The 20,519-nt window shown below is 39.3% G+C and overlaps 4 protein-coding genes across 6 annotated transcripts in view; 2 read left to right on the forward strand and 2 right to left on the reverse strand.

Moving 5' to 3' along the window:
- Nucleotides 1–516: 516 nt before the first annotated feature.
- Nucleotides 517–5,348, reverse strand: LOC134655701 (WD repeat-containing protein 20). Of its 2 annotated transcripts, XM_063511157.1 has the most exons (4): nt 4,485–5,348; nt 3,171–3,353; nt 733–2,003; nt 517–594 (listed from the first exon to the last, which is right to left on the reverse strand). In XM_063511157.1, the coding sequence occupies exons 1-4, from the start codon at nt 4,761–4,763 to the stop codon at nt 546–548; spliced, it is 1,782 nt and encodes a 593-aa protein (XP_063367227.1). In that variant the 5' UTR covers nt 4,764–5,348; the 3' UTR covers nt 517–545. The 2 variants fall into 2 exon arrangements, with proteins under 2 accessions (XP_063367227.1, XP_063367228.1); XM_063511158.1 differs by lacking the exon at nt 517–594 and having other exon boundaries at nt 729–2,003.
- Nucleotides 5,349–5,539: 191 nt separating this feature from the next.
- On the reverse strand, nt 5,540–7,298 carry LOC134655939 (17S U2 SnRNP complex component HTATSF1). Its single transcript, XM_063511449.1, has one exon. The coding sequence runs from the start codon at nt 7,183–7,185 to the stop codon at nt 5,581–5,583; it is 1,605 nt and encodes a 534-aa protein (XP_063367519.1). The 5' UTR covers nt 7,186–7,298; the 3' UTR covers nt 5,540–5,580.
- Nucleotides 7,299–7,572: 274 nt separating this feature from the next.
- LOC134656056 (uridine diphosphate glucose pyrophosphatase NUDT14-like) lies at nt 7,573–10,500 on the forward strand. 2 transcript variants are annotated; one of them, XM_063511573.1, is made up of 5 exons: nt 7,573–7,921; nt 8,120–8,330; nt 8,848–8,924; nt 9,129–9,279; nt 10,273–10,500. In XM_063511573.1, exons 1-5 carry the CDS (start codon nt 7,732–7,734, stop codon nt 10,343–10,345), a joined length of 702 nt encoding a protein of 233 aa, XP_063367643.1. In that variant the 5' UTR covers nt 7,573–7,731; the 3' UTR covers nt 10,346–10,500. The 2 variants fall into 2 exon arrangements, with proteins under 2 accessions (XP_063367643.1, XP_063367644.1); XM_063511574.1 differs by having other exon boundaries at nt 9,129–9,283; nt 10,273–10,338.
- A 6,875-nt stretch (nt 10,501–17,375) lies between these two features.
- LOC134655683 (DNA damage-binding protein 1) overlaps nt 17,376–20,519 on the forward strand; it is a 33,100-nt gene continuing 29,956 nt past the window's right edge. The window contains exons 1-5 of the mRNA XM_063511130.1: nt 17,376–17,550; nt 17,888–18,036; nt 18,558–18,823; nt 19,222–19,321; nt 19,929–20,034. Of these exons, the coding sequence (XP_063367200.1) occupies nt 17,490–17,550; nt 17,888–18,036; nt 18,558–18,823; nt 19,222–19,321; nt 19,929–20,034 (682 nt within the window). The 5' untranslated portion in view covers nt 17,376–17,489. The remainder of the gene's footprint in view (nt 17,551–17,887; nt 18,037–18,557; nt 18,824–19,221; nt 19,322–19,928; nt 20,035–20,519) is intronic.

A 20,519-nucleotide genomic window follows, 5' to 3' on the forward strand; every position in this document is an offset into this window, starting at 1 on the left:
TCTAGACTGAGCATAGTAACGCTACCCCCTCTGCCACTTATACGGTAGTTTTACTCCATCTTCGAGTCAATCCCGTGCCGTGATTGGTCCGTGTCTTTGAACGGACCAATCACGGCACGGGATTCGCTCACCTCGTCCCCCCGCACCCCCGTCTTCTTGGCAACATCGGTTTCATGAAATAATTGCTTTAAACTCAGTCTAGAGGATTCCTAGTCTATGACTTTAACTAAGAGGAAATCATTTAAAATCACGATTCCGCTAGGGACGAATGAACCTACAGTTGACATTTGAGATAGAAGAGTCGTATTAAATAAATTGTTTCCTTTGTGTAAACAGTTTTAAAAGCGATCGAACGTTAGTTTACAAGATCGTCGAACCGTTTTAACGAGGCGCACAATAGTGCGAGTCAAGTCACAGAATCACTCCGTTAGCTACTTTAGCTAATACGGCTCCCGAAATCGGGACACGAACGGCTCCGACGGAACTTTTCTACAGACGAATTACCTATAGTTGTCCGAAAAGAACCTCAAGAGTCGGAGGCGCCGTCAATGAAGCAGGGCCTCGGCGGATCCCCGGCGCCTATTCTTAGGGCGACTTGCACCATCTCACTAACCCGGGGTTAGGCGGTTAAAGCGTTAACCAAGTGTCAAATTATACTGGAAACCATAGTAACTCCAGGTTTAACCGGTTAACCCCGGGTTAGTGGAATGGTGCAAGTGGCACTTAAAGGACTAGTCGACTCGGTCGATGCGCTCGAACCTGCGGTGCGCGCGCGCCTCGCCGGGCCGGCCGCGCGCCGGGCGCGCCCACGTGTTGACGCAGCCGTCCGCGCACGCCGTCACCAGGCACTCCGCGCGGAACTGCAGCGCCGTCAGCCGCTCGTGCGCGATCTTCTTGCACACCAGAGGCTCCAGCACGGGGCACTCGTCGAAGCGCGGGCACGACGGCGTGCCGATCAGCTTCACGGGGTCGCCCGAGTCGGCCGACTTCCCGCGCATCGCGACCGCGTTCGACGCGCCCTTCTGCTCCGGTTTCGACGTCAGGCTGAAATTCCGCCGGTGCTCGGAGCGGCGCTCGCCGAAAGAGAACCCGGCCAACCGCTGCGTTAAAGAATTGACCCCCGTCTCCTCCTTGGCTTTGCCGACGCTTATGTTCAGGGTGGACACGTTGTTGGCCTTGGCTTTGGACTTGGCGCCGGAGGGCTCGCCGGCGGCGTTGCTCAGCTCGGCGTGCTTGTGGCCGATCTTGTTGGTCTTGGCGCACTTGGCGGGCGGCTTGGCCGGCACGCCGTTGGGCGAGAGCGCGGGCGCGCCGGGCGACAGGTGCGCGGACGCGCGCGCGCGCGGCGGCCGCAGCACGTCCTCCGTCAGGTCCCACAGGCACAGCTGCGTGTCCTGGGACACGCTGCCTAACCTGTAGCACTGTAAGTCGCTCTTCGGTCTCTCCTCGGGCTCCTCGGTCTCGGGGTCGGCGAAGCTGACGACGTACGGGTCGAAGGCGACGACGGACACCCACGAGCGGTGGCCCTGCCCGCGCGCGACCACCCGCCGCTCGCCGAACGACCAGACCGTGACCAGGTCGTCCTCCCCCCCGACCACGACGTACTTGCCGTCGGGCGACCAGCACGCGCATAAAAAACCTCCGAAGTACGACCTCGCCCTCCCGATCAGCTCCATAGTATCGTAGTGGAATACCCTGAGGAAGCCGTCTTGGGAGACGACGGCCAAGTTCGTCCCGCAGGGCGAGAACGCGAACTCGTTTATGCAGCTGCCCTCGGCGCCGATCACCCACCTGTACAGCGGATTCCTCGTCGATTTAGTTCTACACGTGTGTATTGAATAACCGTCGCCCTGCTTGAAAAGCTGATAATGAGGCGCCGTAGTTCCGCAAGTTAATTCCTCGTTGTAAACATACAGTTGCCCGGAGGCGTGGGCCGTTATGAACAGGTTGCTAGAGCCGGGGACCCATTTGATACACGTCACCCGGGTTTTATCGATCAGTCTCTGGAACAGAATGCAAATAGTTTAATTAGCATTGAATGGGAGTTGATAATCTGGCATTTGCATAAAATGTACCGTAAGGAAAAGGCCACCCAGGCACGCGTAGCCGGAAATTAATAAAATTACAATTAGCAACAGAAATAGCTGAGCGAACGAGGGGTTTAAAATTATCTTGGCACGACTTGTTGTTAAAGGAACTTTATTGAAACATTTGTAAAGATCATTTTGAACGCGTCGCTTGCTTAGCTCTTTCTGCTGTTGATTATAATAAAATGTGTCTCTAGTTTGCGAGAAGATCAAACAAAGAACATTCTAAACTCGATTTCACAAGAAAACGGAGATTTCAGCAATCAGCAAAGCACTAACTGCCTTTATACTGTACATTTAAATGTGCATTATTAATTTAGTGACGGGTGTAATTAATAAAGAAGAAATTCGAAACAAATCAAAACATATGGAGAGAGAGATAAATGTTATATATTATATATTACTGTACTGAACACAATTGATTATTGAAGTGGATCAGATAAGATATTGTAATGTTGATAATGATATTAATATTGAGCGCCAATATTAATATTGAGATGACGAAAATACGAAATAAAACTCAAGTAATTAATAGGGTAAATAATATTAATACAATCAATATTTATTTTTAGGCATAGGTATTTTTCGTAATAATGTACCTAAGCCATGTTGTCAAAAAACCATGGAAAAATACATGCTTGAAAGTAGATATGGTAGATATCATATCAGTCATTTTGGAACTGATATTACAAAAACAACAACAGGGATTCATATAGTTTTTAACACGATAAATCAACCTCATGTTATTTGTAGTCACACTATATCTCTAAATTTGAATCAATTAGGCCACACAGAACTAGCCACCTAGGGAGAAAATTGCCAAACCAAACACAAGCAAGACAAGTTTGGTCTTATCTTCACAGACCAAACTGCCTCGTAAGGCGATTTCCTCGCGAGGCGTCTCTTCTGTGCGGTAACCCAATCATGGGGCAAGTGGTACAACAGTTGAAGCCCCTCTAGTTCCTGCTATATTATGGGAGTATTGATTAGCCTGAATCTACTATCAAATCTATCTGGTTTTGACATTTTAATTGAGCAGATTTGGTAGCAAATGTAGAGTAAATAATAAAACCACTATCTTACCTCTTCATTATACAATTTACTTAATTCTTTCTTGATAGGATCTATGAGCTGTATCTGTCCAGTGCTGAAGCCGATGACCAGTGCCACACTGTCCGGAGCCATTGTAACTGTGTTGAAGTCGTGGCAAGTGGGGTTCGTGCCTTTATACATCTTCTTGTCCACTGGTTTTGTCAGGTCAGCTGCCTGAAATGCCAATTAGTGGGTGTAACTTGTGTTAATAATATTCATTTTAGTATCTACTTATTAGCAAGTACACAGGTGAGGGCAGTCTACACAGACCAAGCTGTTTCCCACTGAAATTGCCTCAAAAAGCATCTTGTTTTTTACCAGCCTAAAGTGACTAATGCACAGAACGATCACACTGCCTATAGTTCGTTTTTTTTAGCATTAGAAATAAGGTAAACAATGTTGACGTCTTTTTATTGAAAACACGTTTTAAAAATAAATAATGGCAAATATGTAACAATTATGAATCTAATACGATCATTTATATTCTTCTGCTTTCATAAGTAATAGTTACTGATTTTTAAAAAGCGTTTTTCAATTAAGAGACATGTCAAGATCGCTTACCTTCTTTCTAATGCTAAATAAAACGAACTATAATCACATTGCTTAGTGAAGTATGTGCTGTGCAGCAAGGCTGAATAAATCCAAGCTGGTAATAACAAGGTAACCAAGAGGATTCAATTAAGCTGAAACATAATCTGCAATCGTAAATGTAGTTTAATGCATTAGTATTTTTCTGCTTAACTATGGGAAACTAAACAGTCCTAATAGAAATTTACTATTATAAGCATTCGTTTCTGTTCCTTAGCCAATATCAAGTGAGATTCAAGTCATTAATAGATTTATGAACAATCTATACAAATTGCTAAGAATTCTTATCTGAAATTGAAAATTGTTAATTAACTTATGCTAATTCACTGTATATCTACAAACAGTAGGACACATTACTATAGAAACAAATTCTAATAGGTATCATAATTAACATTAGGCTTCTAAAATATTACAAAATCTTGTCATATCTAAAATGTGGCTGCATCTTATGCTCATAGACAGCAAATGTTTTTGAGAGGAAACTAAACACAACTGGCAAAAGTATAAATGGAGTTGTGGGAATGATAAAACTTGTGTGGAATTGCATTATCTCATAGGTATATCATAAACCTGACAACTACTTATAGTGAATTTCCAATATGAGAAGACAATTCACCTTCAAATTCTAACAAGAAATTCACTGCTAACGCTTAAAAAGGTAAACACTTTGTCTGGAAGCTAGTGTATTTGCTCGGAACACATAAAACACCCACTCACCTTCTTAACTCCTCTGTACACATACACATAGAGCTCCTTGCCGTGATTGAAGCATATCCTGTCGTCCGAGGGTGGCCCGTCCGAGCCCGGAGCGGCGCCCGGGCCCGGCGGCAGCGACACCAGCGACACGCGCACGTGAGAGGAGCCCGACCCGCTCGTGTACCCGACCCGGTTGGGCCGCGAGTACTCCGACAGCGTCATCAGGCGGTACGTGCCCTCCCGCGTCACGAACTGCGTCTTCACGTCATCCTTCCCGCCGGAGTCCGACTGCACGGCCATATTATCATAGTAATATCCTGTTATTATTCATAAACTCCACCAGAAGCCCCGATTAAAAGTGACAGCTCGGCCGACGGATGTACGGGAACGCGCGGCAGCAACGCATGCTGCCGCATGCACAGATGACGACTATACTCATTTGACTACGTCGAATTGTGAATTAAATTGTTTATTTATAAGTATAAAACGTAGAATTCAATATTTCTCTTGCATTCAACATAAAAAGTCAGCTGCGGGGTTTCCAGACTATTGACGGATACTTACCGGGAGAATTCCGATAATTTCACGTTACGCTGATATATAAAAATTTACGATATTTTTTAAACCATAAAGAATGTTCGAAAATTTAGAGTATATGATAAGGTTTTATTTTAATTTGATGTTAAAAATGCATTATAGAAAGCTTTTACTAGTAAATGTGTTTCATTTCATTTATCCCAACAAGTAAAATATTTCAAGCAAGTTGTGAAAATTATCAAACTTCTGGCAATAACAGTCATGTGTCAAACGTGACGGTTCGTAAATTTTGTTTATGGTTTAATTTTTTTCAAGTGCATTAAAAGGGCTATGGCTTCCATTTAACATCCGCATTCAAATTAGTCTATGAGTATTGAGTCCACATCATCGAAGCCGCTTAAAATTAGATTAGTTTCCCATTTTAGAAAACCAAACTAATAAAGTAATTTAATTGCTTAAATAACTAGCAAGGTTTTTCATTCTGTTCTTTTACATACACCTCAATTGTAATAAATAAATATGTACATTTTTTTATGCAGTTTTATTAGTTTACATTAATACTTAAAGTAAAATGATTCATTTATGCTTCTGAGGCTTTTGGAATTTCAACAGCAACATCATCAGCTTTTACCCCAATTTCTTTATCTGTTGGTACTGATGTCTTGCTTGTTTCAGGCTCTTCTTTACCTTCCAAAAACTTGTCCCATTTGTCAACTCTTTTATTCAAATCAGCATCAGTTTCTGCAATCCTGTATTTAGTTCTTCCATCCCATATTTCAGCTGTGATTTGCCTTTTACCAAACCACCTCCCATTGACTAAAGCAACAACAGCATCTGCTTGTTCTGGCTCTTTCATTGTGATCTGTGCCACTCCTTCTGGATGCCGGTCATAGATGACCACTTTACGAACCTCACCACACTTAGCTGCCTCCTCTCGTAAGTCCTGTTGATAGTCCAGTATCAATTGAACATCCTTATCAAAGTCTGAAGGGTGAAAGAGGTTTTTAATGATAACAATACGCTCATGCTTAGATCTCTCTCCAACAAACTTCTCAGGCCTCCAGTCAAATAGTTTCTGCTGCATTTTCTTTAGTTTTTCCAACTCTTTTTTCTTTTTCTTTTTAGGTTTTAATGCTGGGTTGTACTCTCCTTTAAGTTGGAAATGTGCTCTTTCTACTTTTACTGTATTTCCTTTGAAATCACTCCCATCAATTAACTTTAGTGCTAAGTCAACTGATTCTATCTTTATGTAAGTACATAGTGCATCACCCTTAAAGCAATTTTGTTCTTTATCCATATAAAGTTTAACCTTCATTTTTTGGGACTGTGGATCTCGCTCAACAAGGCCACATTTTTGCATGAAATTTACAAATTCTTCTTCAGTTAAGTCTAAAGGAAGATTTGAGACATACACCTTTGTGTTAGTCTCATCTGTAGCATCAAACCACTGGGGATCATTTTTTCTTTTAACACCACTAGTTTGTTCTTTTAGTGACTTTTCTTTTTCCTTCTGTTTACTTTCCTCATCCTCTTTGGAGGTGTTATCAATGAAACCATAAGACATTTGGTAGTGTGCTAGAAAGTCCTCATCAACCTTAGGTAACCATGCTTTCTTTTCTTCATCCCAAAAAGACTTGGAGCCATCTGCATCAGTATAAATGTGTGTATCATTTTCATAACTGTAAACCCTGCCTGGTATTTCAGAGCCTGGTTTTGGAGTCCAAGAATTCGTTTTTTGGTCCCATGTGTACTTTACTTGTGTGGTGGGATCAGTGTAAATGGCCTCTTCCTCTTCGTATGTTATGTATGGGGCGTAGTCGCCCCAGGTTGAGTTGTCACTTGATTCAGATTTTGTGTCTTCTTTAAGTTCTTTTTTATCCTTATCTTCATGTTCGGCATCTTGTTTTTCAGTCAACTCAACTTTTGACTTACTTTCGGTATCCCTTATAACAGGTGAAGGTGAAACATCTCGATCGTTCGTCGTGGAAGGTTCATTTTCAGAATGTAAGACGTTGTCGCCCTTGTCTTTTGAATCCTTGTCTTCTAAATTACTCACAGAAGGCTCAAGTTCCTGAAGATGCTGATCTTCAACCTGTTTCTTTGCCAGTTCTTCTTCTTCGGTCAATTTCTGAACCGTTTCAGTAGAGAGTTTGATAACAAACCCTGACTTTGCACTCTTCGACATTGTTGAATATTTTTCATCAGTAATTATTTTAAAGTATGCACGTATTCTTAAGTATGCAATAATTCACAAATAAATGCTTATTATGTGACGCTACGAAAATACGAAATAACAAAATCGTACATAAATAGGTTATTCACCTGTCAACTTGATAGTAAACTAAACAGATAAGAAAATATTTGTACCATAGAGCAATCGTCGCAAAACTGGACACAATCAAGGGGGGCAACTTAACGTAACAAATTCTTTGTACGGTTATTTTAGTGAATAGCTAACTTTAAATAGCATAGAAAAAAATGCGTTTAGATTTGGAACATTACCTAGACAAAAAAAAAGAAAAAACTTGTTGACATTGACAGTTGACTTACTCGCGGTCGCAGTGTGGGTCTCAGCGTAATCGTAATCGGCGTATATTTTATTGTAAATTAAGATATTTCGAAGTTTATATAAATTATCAGTGTGGTTAATTAGAGATAACTCATACTGAACATACAAGAGTTTATTAGTTTTAGACCAACGTATAGATAGGAAGTTATTTGTAATTGTACCATGGAGGATATTAAAAATATTCGTTTAACCCCTATGCCAGAATCCAAATACGTGAAGCCGCTAAGGTTCCACTACACTCAGAATGGGAAGGAAAAGAACTGGGATCTACTGGCAGTTCACGACAGCGTGGCTATCGTTATTTATAATGTTACGAGAAAAGTTTTGGTGTTAGTTAAACAGTTCCGTCCAGGTTAGTACCTATAATATATAGTAAATTGTATAATTATCTTTCTTGAAAGTGTGCTGTAGAAAAAAAATTCAAATCCACCTTGGCCCGTCTCCCGGAAAAAAACATTAAACTGTTAAAAAAAACACTATAAGCTCAAACTTCTTACAGGCCATAAATTTTTTTAGTAGTCTCTCTATTAATAAAAGAATTATTTCACAGCCATGCATTTCAACAGCGTCCTCCCAGAAGACCGTGAGAAGGAAACCATAGACATTGAGAAGTATCCACCCTCTCTGGGGCTGGCCCTCGAGGTATGTGCTGGGATTGTAGACAAGGATAAATCTGTGTTGGATATAGCCATCGAAGAGGTGTTGGAAGAGTGTGGATATAATGTCCCTGCTGAAAAAATGGAAAGGATTATATCTTACAGGTAACCTTTTAGACCTTCTCTAGCATGAATCTAGTATTTAACTGGATAAGTCATGATTGCTGGGGGGGAAGGGACCGAATGGGATAGTCTATACTGGGTCAACCAAATCTTGTCAGTAAATAGGAACAAAAAAAACTATACTCATCCTTATCGTTTGGGTGCTAGTACTAGTGTAAGACAAAGATAGTATGATTCTCTCTGTCTATGTTTGAAATCAAACAGACCTTTGACACACTATATGTATTTTTCAGTAGGAGTAGCAGAGAAAGCGTTACTGTTTGTCCTTGTCACAGTCATGCTTTATTTGATGGTGGGTAACAAATAACCTGCCCAGCCCGTTTATATGAAATACTATGTCTATGTTCTGTAGGGTCAATATATAAATCTAAATGGATTCTGTATGGTAATAAATTGTAAAATTATTTTTAAGTTTTCACTCAAGGCACAGATTTTTCGTTCAAAGAATGCCCCTAATATAGTAATTGATCCATTTTCAAAGATTCAAATTGGTCCTCAGGTCAGGAGTTGGTGTGCAAGCTGCTCTGCAGACACTCTTTTTCTGTGAAGTGTCAGACGACATGAAAACTGAACATGGTGAGTGTCCATACTAACTATTCATTTTTACTAGTGATCCGAGGCTTTGCACGGGTTAACAAATTATACACCTAAAGTTTAGGTCCTAAACGCGGCCGGGGACTTTGTTTTATAAGGTGTAGTGATATTTAACAAAAAGTAGCTGATTTGACCTGAATACTACCCTATTAACTTCCATCTATAATATACAACTGGCGGTTTCAGGCGGAGGAGTTGACGATGAACTCATTGATATTGTGGAAATGACAATTCCTGAGATGGAAAAGTTACTGAGCTCTCCGGGTCCTGTGCAGAGCCCGCCCAGCTTCCTGTTCGCCATGATGTGGTTCATGCATAACAAGGCTAGCAAGTATATGTAGGTAACTGGTCATCGTATGAAAAGTCATTTAACGAAAGTGTAACGCGAGTCACGGTTTCATTACGTGTTCTTATATTATTGAATAATGACGTAACTTTAAGTGTCAATATGTCAAGATAAGAAGTAACACTTATCTAAAGATAAATAACATTTGCAACATACATAATGAATTAACGGAACACTCAAGAAAGTGATGACTCGCGTCAGCGTCAATCGGCCCTGCAACGACCCAGAATATGAAATATGGGAAAATGTTACCTGGTTTTTTAGCGATTTCTAAATAATAATTGCCTGTCGGAATCGCGACTGTTAAGCCTACGTAGCACTTTTATCTTTGCTCATTTTGGAATTCAGGCTGTTATATAGTTTATATACATAAGTTTGGTCACAGCAAAATACTGTGTATCTAGAATGCTATAAATTATAATCGGGGTGTGGTCTTGTTGTAGTTTGTAATCCAAGAATAAGAATAAGAATGATTTATTGCGGTACTGTGTATATTTGTAGATGGTAATCATGGTATAATTTATTTCAACAGTTACCCATTTCGGGTATGCAATACTTAATTAACTTATGAACTAGACTCAAATAACATGCAAAGATTTACATAGGTACCAATTAATGTTCAAAATATTGTAATGTTCAAGTTTTATTTTATATAAATTTATATGTAGGTGTACTCTTAAAAGCACGACAAAAAAATTGAATTAGCCCTGAAGCAGCTTTACCACATGTTATATATTTTTTGCAAATGTAGAATACCGTTTGGCTTTGGAGGAAAAACAGATTACGAAATAATATCTGCAAAAATTTAGTTCTATGGGTGAATATGGGCTGTCGCTGTCGTAGTATAAAGTGGTATATGGTGTAAATAAGTAGTCAAATCAGATGCAAGACGATCAGTTGTGATGCTTGTGGCATAATAGTATTTTCGCTTCATAAAGCAGTGTATCTATAGTCTATGGAGATTAACATTACTCTGTTTTCTAGTCGGTCGTTCGACTACACTTGCTCTGAATGCAAAAAGCACAAACAACGAGTTTCGGATTGGCTCATACAGTAACGTAAGTCTATCCGTTATACAGCATGATTTGTAATTTGACGTGTACCTTAAATGGGGTTCTATTAGGGCTAGGTTTCAATGATTTTAGCCCAGTCAACTAGGGGTCTAAGATGAGCGGTTCCCCTTTAAGGTATAGGTCGAACTACTTTTCATTTACAGGTGTGCAAGCAGCGGAAATTTTCCAGCAAAACCGCAAAATTTTGCTAACGTTTTGGAAAACTTTACAAGAATTAAAGGAAATTTCCGTTTTGTACTGAAAGTAAAATCTTGTGATATTGCCGAGTTCTTTCCTTGTAGAAAATTTGGCAACTAAAAAGACTTTCCGTAAGCACATTGTTGTGTATAAATAAATCCGTAGAAAATGTACTAGTCCCTAAACTTCTTAGTCTATGATTGTCAGTTGCTCTATCTATACCATTGATACAACCGTGATGGCGATATTTGAGAAAATCTTCCGTATTGTGGACTTGGCGATTATTTGAATAACGTATACATTTAAATGTGACGTCCCACGGATAAAGGTACCTTATGGCCGTTGGCGCTTACGCTATTATTAACGCCGCTCCGCCGCCACGCGCTATTATTATTGCGGCGCTATGCGACGTAAGCGCCAACTGCCATAAGGTACCTTTTGCCGTGGAACGTCACAAATGTATAAAAACCGCCTGTCATCAAAAACGAGTAAACAAGCTGTAGGTATGTAGAAGTAAATAAATTATTGTGCCTTAATAGTTATTTTCGATACAAGTGCGAAAAAGAGGAAATTCGAAACGAGTGGCGATAAATTAAAACACGACCGAAGGGAGTGTTTTAAATCGACACGAGTTGCGAATTACCTATTCGCACGTGTATCGAACAACGTTTTACAGTACATATGGCACTTTAAAGTTTCGACATACGCACGTAAAGTGCTATTTTACGCACTAGTGCGGAAAAGTAGCCCCATATGTACTGTAAAGTATTTTTTCTACTCCCGTACTTTTATTTGTCATTTAAAGGGTCGTGCACACACCTTTAAACCCCTATCTTATAGTTGTCAAGACAAGTCTTTAGTCTATTCCCCAAAAAAGTATTTGTGCATACACGATTATAGTTTGTAGCTTTCTAATAGACCCCGAAGGCTAATCCTATTGTCTATTGTTCAGTAAAACCGCACGTGCTACTTACCTGCAAAAAAGGGTCCTAATTATTCTATTTGGCACCTGAGCGCGGGCTAGTCCAACCCTCAAAAAACCAGTGTAGGTGCACTCTCCGATAACGCGCCTTTGTTACGCATCTCGATGACACATTTTAGACTGGTTCTGTAGCGTTCGACTCGCCGGCACTCAGTAACCGAAGTACCGATTTTTTATGCAGGTGGTTGTGGCACGTGGCACGAGCGGTTTTTCTTAACAATAGACAATAGGATTAGCCTTCGGGGTCTATTAGAAAGCTACAAACTATACACGCAGTATCTTTTTGGCACTTTTACGATACTTTGTGTAATCACCACTTAAAAAATATTGTATGAAATACATTGTTGCCAACCTAATTTTAAATGTCATCTCTGACAGATGAGTGAACCATATACATGTTTTTTTTTATTTCATTCATTCTTTTCCCGCCCGTACCAGGATTCTTTGCTACTTCTTAAATGAATATTTGTTAAAATTACAATTTTATTTCAAAGTATGTGCTTGGTCGCAGAAAAAGTATTGTATGCAACGTTGTTTAACTGAGTCAAAAAATACTCGTAGCGTCTTTATTAACAATTTTCGGCTTCGCCTCAAATTGTTACTCACGCCACTCGTCTTTTTTGACCTCTCTTAAACAACGGTTGCATAAAATAACAATATATACGGTTTACTAATCAGTTTCCGTTGTACCTAGGTAATGTCAGGCGTGGCTCACTCCGCGATTTCGTCGCTTTGCTACAGGTAGCTAAAAGTACATCCGCTCCGCCCCAATTTTGGGGAAAGCCATAAGCCGCGCGTGGCGCTGTCGCCACCTAGCGGCTGTGCTGATCGTAACAGACGCGTTTTGTTAGAGAGTGAGTCTTCTTTACTTAGTACTATTATTTATTCTGTGGTAATGTGTAATCGGAAGTTAAATTGGCATGAAGTATTCGACAGGGCAAATTATAACTTAATCTCCTATGTACGACCTAATTAGATTATTTGTATTCAGTTATTGGAAACTAGTGAAGCTGATTGTAGTTACTATATAAGATGCGTACAAAAAGCTTTAGTATTTTAAATATATTATTTTAATAGTCCCACAATATGAATAATGCGGTCATAAACATGCTTGTATCCATCTTTAATAAGCTTTCACATGTATTTACAGTAGTATTTACTAGATTCGGATTAGGTATACGTAAAATATGCAGCAGAGATGTCTGACCCCCTGTGCATACAAACATACACAGGGGGTTAATTGTCTCGGTAGATCACTGTACCTTAGAGTGCGTGTTCAGATATTTGTGAGCGCCTTACCCGCTCCGATATATCTGATGGCGACGGTACAATCAGCAGCTGAAGTAGGTAAGCAAGCAGGCAAGGTGTTAAAAATTATCTAATAATAAAGTAGCGCCAATGAAATTTTGAACACCCGACTTGCTTACCTACTTCTACTGCTAACTTTAGGTACATACATTTTCCTATTTTATCAAACTATGTATTTTCTTAGAATATCTTTATTTTTTGCGTATAATTTTAAAGTTAGTACGTATGTTTTACACTTCTACACTCTACTTAACAGCATTAAATAATGGTGGGTTCCAAAAATAGGCGCCAACACCACCACCATAACTTATATTATACTTTCGCTAGTAAAAAAATTCACGAAATTTCGATGGATTTTTTGCTTTTTGCATAACAATTTTACTTTCATAATTCAAGCGGAAGCCTTTTCCAAAACTTTTTAAGAGCCATCAGGAGTGGTCATTTCTCCATACAAACGTACTCGACTGTTTCCTCCGTGGGTTTTGAAGCTAGAGCAATGATTTTTTTTAACACAGATTAATACCTATTGTCAATATCTGTGTCGCACCGTTTTGCTTTTTTTTATATTTTAAGGCGCTAGAGCCCTTCAATAATGACGAAAATGGCCTAATTGACTATGCCGCAATGAGAGGCGTGGTATTCAAAATTGATATCAATTAGCCAAAAAAGCAAAACGGTCCGACACAGATAATTTCATAATCATTTAGATTTCCAAATTTGGTTATGATTGGTTAAGTTTTGGAGGAGGAAACAGTGGAGTACGAAACCTCGATTTTTGAGATTTTTACGCAGGATTTTTCGCATTGTCCTTATCTCACTAGTTTTAGGAGCCGCTTCCGTTAGCGAGACGGGTATATTTACCTAAAATATTTAAATCTCAGCTCCTGTTTCGTCGTAATCGTAAAGTTTAAACTGCTATTTTTTTCTTTGCAGAGTTATAGTTATAGAAGAATATAAAACATCTTTTACCCTAATAAAATGTTAATTTAATTCTAATCTATTGTTATTTTTGATTATAAATGAATAATTTGAAACTGTGATTATTGTTATTATGTGTTTCTGAAATATGAAATTGTTAATAAGGAAGGTTTGTTTTATTTTAAACTAGTACCTAAGCAGTGGTGGATTTACAGTCTTTGCCGCCCTAGGCCCCTGTCCCTTAACCTGTAGTAAGCCCTAGCACAGAATAAGTAATAGTATTATCATACAGAACGGACACGCACCTCCCCGCCCCGTTCGGATTACCTCGCCTGCGACAGGCCGCGACATGAATGTGTGCGTAAGTCGCTCTACTGAGATCATGTCAGGATTCCGTCAGAAACTCAATGACGCGTGTACAGACGTGCCGCGCACACATATAAATGCAAATCATTGATGTACGGCGTGTCCGCCCTGTGGCCCTAGGCGCCCCTTTCTGTGCACCCATCATATAGACTGCCGCCCCAAATATCTGGCCGCCCTATACTTCGTTTTTTTTAGGATTAGAAATTTGGTAAACAATCTTGATGTGTCTTTTAATTGAAAAACACACTAGTTGCGTTAGACTGCACGATTGGCTGGAATTCGTGAGTAGCACCGCTGAACTTGTACCATGTTTAGTGCCCCTTTAGCCCGTCCTTAGATATTATACGTCAATGGTACCGGTACCTATCATTCTCGTATAAATTAGGGAAACTTGGCCTGGTATGGTATTAGGTACATGTAGGCGGTATCACACTGGATGCGATTCGCACGTCGCTCCGAAGTTTGAGCGAGACAGCGTACCCCTATTATAGCGACATCCCGCTCGCACGTGCGAATGGGACGCAGTGTGCCATGCCCTCGCTATGCCCCATTGCGTTGCGTTGTCTTGTTAAAACAGCAATATATAAGTGCGATAGAGATAGGAACTGGCGGGTCACTGTACAAAAATTTTCAAGATCGGCAACAAAGCCTCGACGGTCCAAGGTCACCCTGACCTTGGTAGAAGCTCAATACAATTTGGTTGCCAACCTAGAAAGCCTCGTTGCCTTGCCTGAGCGTAATGATGCCTGATGTGCCGTTTAAACAGTGAAAGCATATAACTGGAAACCGCCTTTGGGAACATTACCGTTCAAATTCTCGGGCCAAATTAGCACACATACACAATTACGCCTACATTTAAATAAGACGATACGTTTACAGAGCCTGTCTCTATTACACTAACGTACACAGCTAAGTGTAGATGAAATGCATATAATGTCAATAACTACCAATCAGCGACATTAATCCGCTAATAACCTTCTTGCTGTACGTACTGGCCGCTGAGAATTCGCGGTTCATATTTGATTAGAATATGACTTGGACAGGGATAGGTTTATGCCATACATTGAAAAACCAGTCAAATAATTCACGTATAATAATTTAATGCAGATTAAAAGATAACTACTTAGTTAAAATGTTGATATGAAATTAAATGACAGACTAACTCAACATAATTAAATATTCATTGTTGTATAAATGTATTCCGCTATAATAAGTATTTTGTATATTTTATTATCAATCTGTATGGCAGTGCGAAGTCACGTTCAGAGCCCGTACCATGAGTCACTGACAGTGTCAAAACTGACATTTACGCTATCGAGAACGTAATTTACTTTCTATACATCTCGTTTGCACTAATATGCGAGTACGAGCGAGATGTATAGAAAGTAAATTACGTTCTCGACGGCGTTTGTCAGTGCCAAACTGATGGTAGCCGTACTGGTATAGTCTGTCCGTTTTTCTAAGATCAAGTACGCCATAGTAAATGTATGGCGAACTTGATCTTAGAAATCGGACAGGCTATACAGCCTGCAAAATTTACATGGGTAGGTACACGAATCGGGTCAAAAACATTTGAACAGGCGGAGTCACAATAAATCCCCACTTTCAGTTCCAATGGAAATATTTTATATGTATATAGCCGGTCAAGCAAGTTTGTCAGTAGAAAACGGCGCATAATTACAATTTTGTATGGGACCATAACCGTTCGCGCGCTTACATTTTCTAAATTCGCCGCTCTTTTCTACTGACGGAAATGGCTTGAGAGAGAACCTACATATATGTGACAGTAGAGGGTGGATTAAAATGATCAACATTTTGAGATAATGTGTGTATTTGTTAAATTAATTCAGTGAAAGCGTGATAGAAAAAAATGTATCTACATATAGGAGACCGGATATGATTATCTCACGGGTTATCTCATGAATAGAACATTATATATCTTGCCAGGCATCCACTCAATTTCATGTCTCTCTAATTGGACAGCTTTTTTCCATAGTTCTCTGCGAATAGCATATTGTGGGAATTTGAATGGAAAGTAATGTAAAATGACAATACCAAATTTGATTATTAATTTGAAATAACTAGGTAGTTTTTTTATAGCTCCATCTCATGAAATAAAAAAGGAAAATACAAATCTGTAAGAAGGAATTTATTACTACATTTATAATTACAGTGGAATCCGTTTATTATGACTCCGCTTATACTGACCAACCGCTTACTATGACGCAATTACTGTGCGAAGTTTGGTTTTCATATGAAATTCTTTGTGACAAAGTCGGATAAGATAACTTCGACCTATAAATACTATTTTTATGGAATTATGTCCGGTTATATTGACAAATTCGCTGGTTTTCGTGGCCGGCCCCACATCTTTCCCTGCGAGGACGTCTGTGGCGTTTAAATTGTTTTAGTTTTTACTCTCGGTGAAAGTTGATAATTGGTATAAGGTTAATAAAACTCATCTCTCACAAAATTGTTTGAGATTAATTTGGAAAAAATAAAATAAAAAGTTTATCAACTATGCTTTATATGACATCCGCTTAGTATGACATGTTTGTTACTTCCCTTCAATGTCATTATAAGCGGATTCTACTGTATATAGACAATACCTAAACCAATCATAAGTTAATAAAATAGTCTACTTCATTTGGCATAAAACCATCCCTATTATCCTCGCAATTTAAAAAGTCGTATGTTGTTATGAAAGTCGTATGCAGTTGTTACGTTTTAGCTTAGCACGGTAGTATTGAAAAAATGTCGTCATGTTTATTCCAAATTTTACTGAAGTTATCTGTTTACTACAAGTGAAAAGTGATTCCACTGTCCTTGATATGAACTAAAACAACTTCTGCACCACTTCACGACACATGAAGACATTTTTAATTACAAAAAAACGTAGTTTTTATAAACCAATTTAGCCATCCGTCACTGACTGTCATCTCGGCCGCACTGAAGTTGCCAATCGAACACTCTGTAAGCACCGCCTACAATCGAATACTTTACGTTGGGTCATAATTGAGCGGACAGAATACTTCCATGGTTTATATGCGTTCACTGCGTTTAAAGGACTTATTGTAAATTTTCGTCGCAACCACCGTATACAGACTTAAACGGTTTCCGATTCCCGCTATGTATAGAATACACTATACATGTCGGTAACCAGCAAAGCAAAATTTGAACAAATGTCACTTTTGCCGGAAGGATTCGTGACAATCGTGTGAAAAGCCTTTAACTTTTTATTATTTCGCTGACAACACTGCAATCAAACTGTGGCGAATGTGGCGGATGGCGGATAGTATTGTTTGGATTGTGCAAGGATATTGTTATGAGAAATAAAAATAGTTTAGTTTAAAGGGTTTATTTTGTGGTTTAAAATCATGGCAGGTAACTACATTGTTACGGCCCAGAAGTCTACGGCCGTTACATCATGTATTACAGGTAATTATAATGAAGAAAAAATGTTTCATGAAAATTGAGGTTATGTCTGTATATTATGATTTTTATTATATTTTACGAATGTTTTATTACAGTAGTACTTTTTGGCAAATTTATAAAAGAATGAAGACTTATGTCCCGTATGGAACTGTGCGTTGAGTTGCCTTATTTGTTAGATATTGACCGGCGCGCAATATACTATCGTAGTATCGTCAACTCCATACCTTAGCTATTTTGCATGATTTGATAGTTTTTCGTAAAGATTACCTAATTTTAGAACAAAGTTTAGACTTAAACATGAACTGAAGGTAAATTAATGTCCATATGATGTAACTTTAAGGCAATTTCACGTCGCCAACGGACCTAAATCTGTTGGTCGCAAAGGTGAACCGATTGGAGATGTACTTAGTGACTCCGGAGGGTCTGCGCCCCATGAAAGAGGTCGGACTGTACGGAAAGGTCGCTAAGATGAAGCTTTTCAGGCCTCCAGTGAGTAACTATCACATGAACTAATTGTTTAACATATGATTGTGTATATCATTATTGTATCCATTTTGTTCCAACTAGTTACATACTGTGCTCAGTAACTGATATCTACAGTTTCATTATTCATTATTGTATTTACAGACATTGTTTACCATAAAACATAGTTTACCTACTATTTATTGTAATGCAAACAAAATGTACCTTTTTACTACACAAAATATTACCTCACAATCTTAAGCCCCTTCTCCATATCGTGCGGCAAACCATTGAACATTGGCTCGCGCGGCAGCCGCGCGCAATGGATACCGGGCGCATCGAGTTGGCTCGCGCGGCAGCCCGGTATCCATTGCGCGCGGCTGCCGCGCGAGCCAATGTTCGATGGTTTGCCGCGCGATATGGAGACAGGGCTTTACAATCCATAAGGGAAAATAGTTTTCTGAAACCATAACACCTACTTTTTACATGAAATGAACATCTGAATATATAAATTTAAGCAAACTAATTTTATTTAATTACATTTTCAGCATGAAACAAAAGACTTAGTATTCCTACTCACAGCACGCTACAATGCAATGATACTGGAATGGAGGACTGGCACTAACGGGGAGCTTGAAGTGGTCACCCGAGCCCACGGCGATGTCTCTGACATTATCGGCAAACCTTCCGAGAATGGTATACTGGCTGTTATAGACCCACAAGCAAGGGTTATTGGGTTACGGTTGTATGATGGACTGATTAAAATTATACCACTCGATAAAGATTCTATGGAACTGAAAGCAGTTAGTTTAAGGTGAGATATCTATTTATATTATTTAACTACTCATTGTTTATCTATGATATTATTGATAAAGTCTATACTTTGAAGAACATACTGTATAGGGTCATTGCGCTAGTTTTCGTCCACTTGACATATTTAATTTAATTTGCTATGCTATCATTTTTATGTAGATAGATATATAGTTTCGATATTAAGGATGGCAATAAGTCCAAATTTGTGCAGCAATGTAGGTTTATATTCAAATTTAGTCAAGAGGACGAAAACTAACGCACCTACCCTATAAATGAAACTTGATACACTAGTGTATCTGTGTGGCTGGCACAATAAATTTAAATTTCAATGTTCAGACTCGTAGATGAGTTTTGTAGAGTAGACAGTAGACATTTGAAAGTGTCACCTATACATTTCAGACTGGAGGAACTCACTGTGTTTGATGCGGAGTTTCTATATGGCTGTGCCAATCCTACACTAATATTAATACACCAAGATCTCAATGGGAGGCACATTAAGGTATTCAAACTTTTACATACTTGCATAGTCTGTGCGGAAAGAGAAGAGTTGTGGAATGTAATGCAGCCCATACATTCTACGACACTTCTCTTTCCGCACAGACTAATCATTTTTGTACAGCATACTGCCGAAACTACACTACTTAATTCACCTAATGCTGTTGCATGCAATTGCTTGCAAAAAAACTAAGCTTAAAAGGTAGGCAAAGTTTGCAAGTGGCAGCCTACCTAATGTTATTGTGGCATTACAGTTATGGTAACACATTTAAGGGAATATTTTTATTTTTTTTGTCAGGTTTTGATAAAAATTGGTAGGTTTGAAAAAGCTCCATATTCTGGTCGGAATAAACACGTAATCCATATTTGGGGCAAAAAAATGTATGAAAATTCCTATTGAGTTACGGAAAATACCGTACGTTTTCCGCTTTGTTTCCGCATTGTTTCAGCTTATGTTGTACAGAATAAGGAACTCTATCTATCTATCAAGTTGTATCAAAATCTGAGAAAAATTCAAAAATTGCAACTAAATAAAAAAATACCCTTAAATGCGTTACACTGCTGCGTATTGTATTTGTTAAGTTATACAGAAATATAATCATTGTTTTCAGACTCATGAAATAAATTTAAGAGATAAAGAGTTTGGAAAGGTTCCCTGGAGACAGGATAATGTTGAAACTGAGGCATCCATTCTGATACCAGTGCCTAGTCCACTTGGTAAGCATATTTTTATTGATTTACTTTGGATAAATTACATAACAAAAGCATGTTTTAGGTTGGTATACCACCTCTCCAATTTCTTGGTCCAATGTGCATTGCGTCTTAAGCCCCGTCTCCATATCGCGCGGCAAGCTATCAAACATTTGCTCGCGCGGCAGCCGCGCGCAATGGATACCGGGCTGCCGCGCGAGCCAACTCTATCATTGGCGCGCTCAAACGTGCCGCGCGACGAACCATTCATTGTCGGTTTTTCGACGCGCGGCAAAGGAATGTTCGCGCTCAGTTGGGACGGATGTGTATATATTTCAGTTGGCTCGCGCGGCCGCATACATGGATAATGAAAAGTGTCGTACTTTAATTAAATTATACGGCTCTAAACAGTTTCTATGGAACAGTAAATGTAGTGATTATCGCAACAGATCATTTTTCGATTTGGCTATACTTCGTTCCGAATAATTTATTTTTGTGATATAATGTGGTCA

The sequence above is a fragment of the Cydia amplana genome, chromosome 17 (genome assembly GCF_948474715.1).
Source record: "Cydia amplana chromosome 17, ilCydAmpl1.1, whole genome shotgun sequence".
Taxonomy (NCBI): Eukaryota; Metazoa; Arthropoda; class Insecta; order Lepidoptera; family Tortricidae; genus Cydia; species Cydia amplana.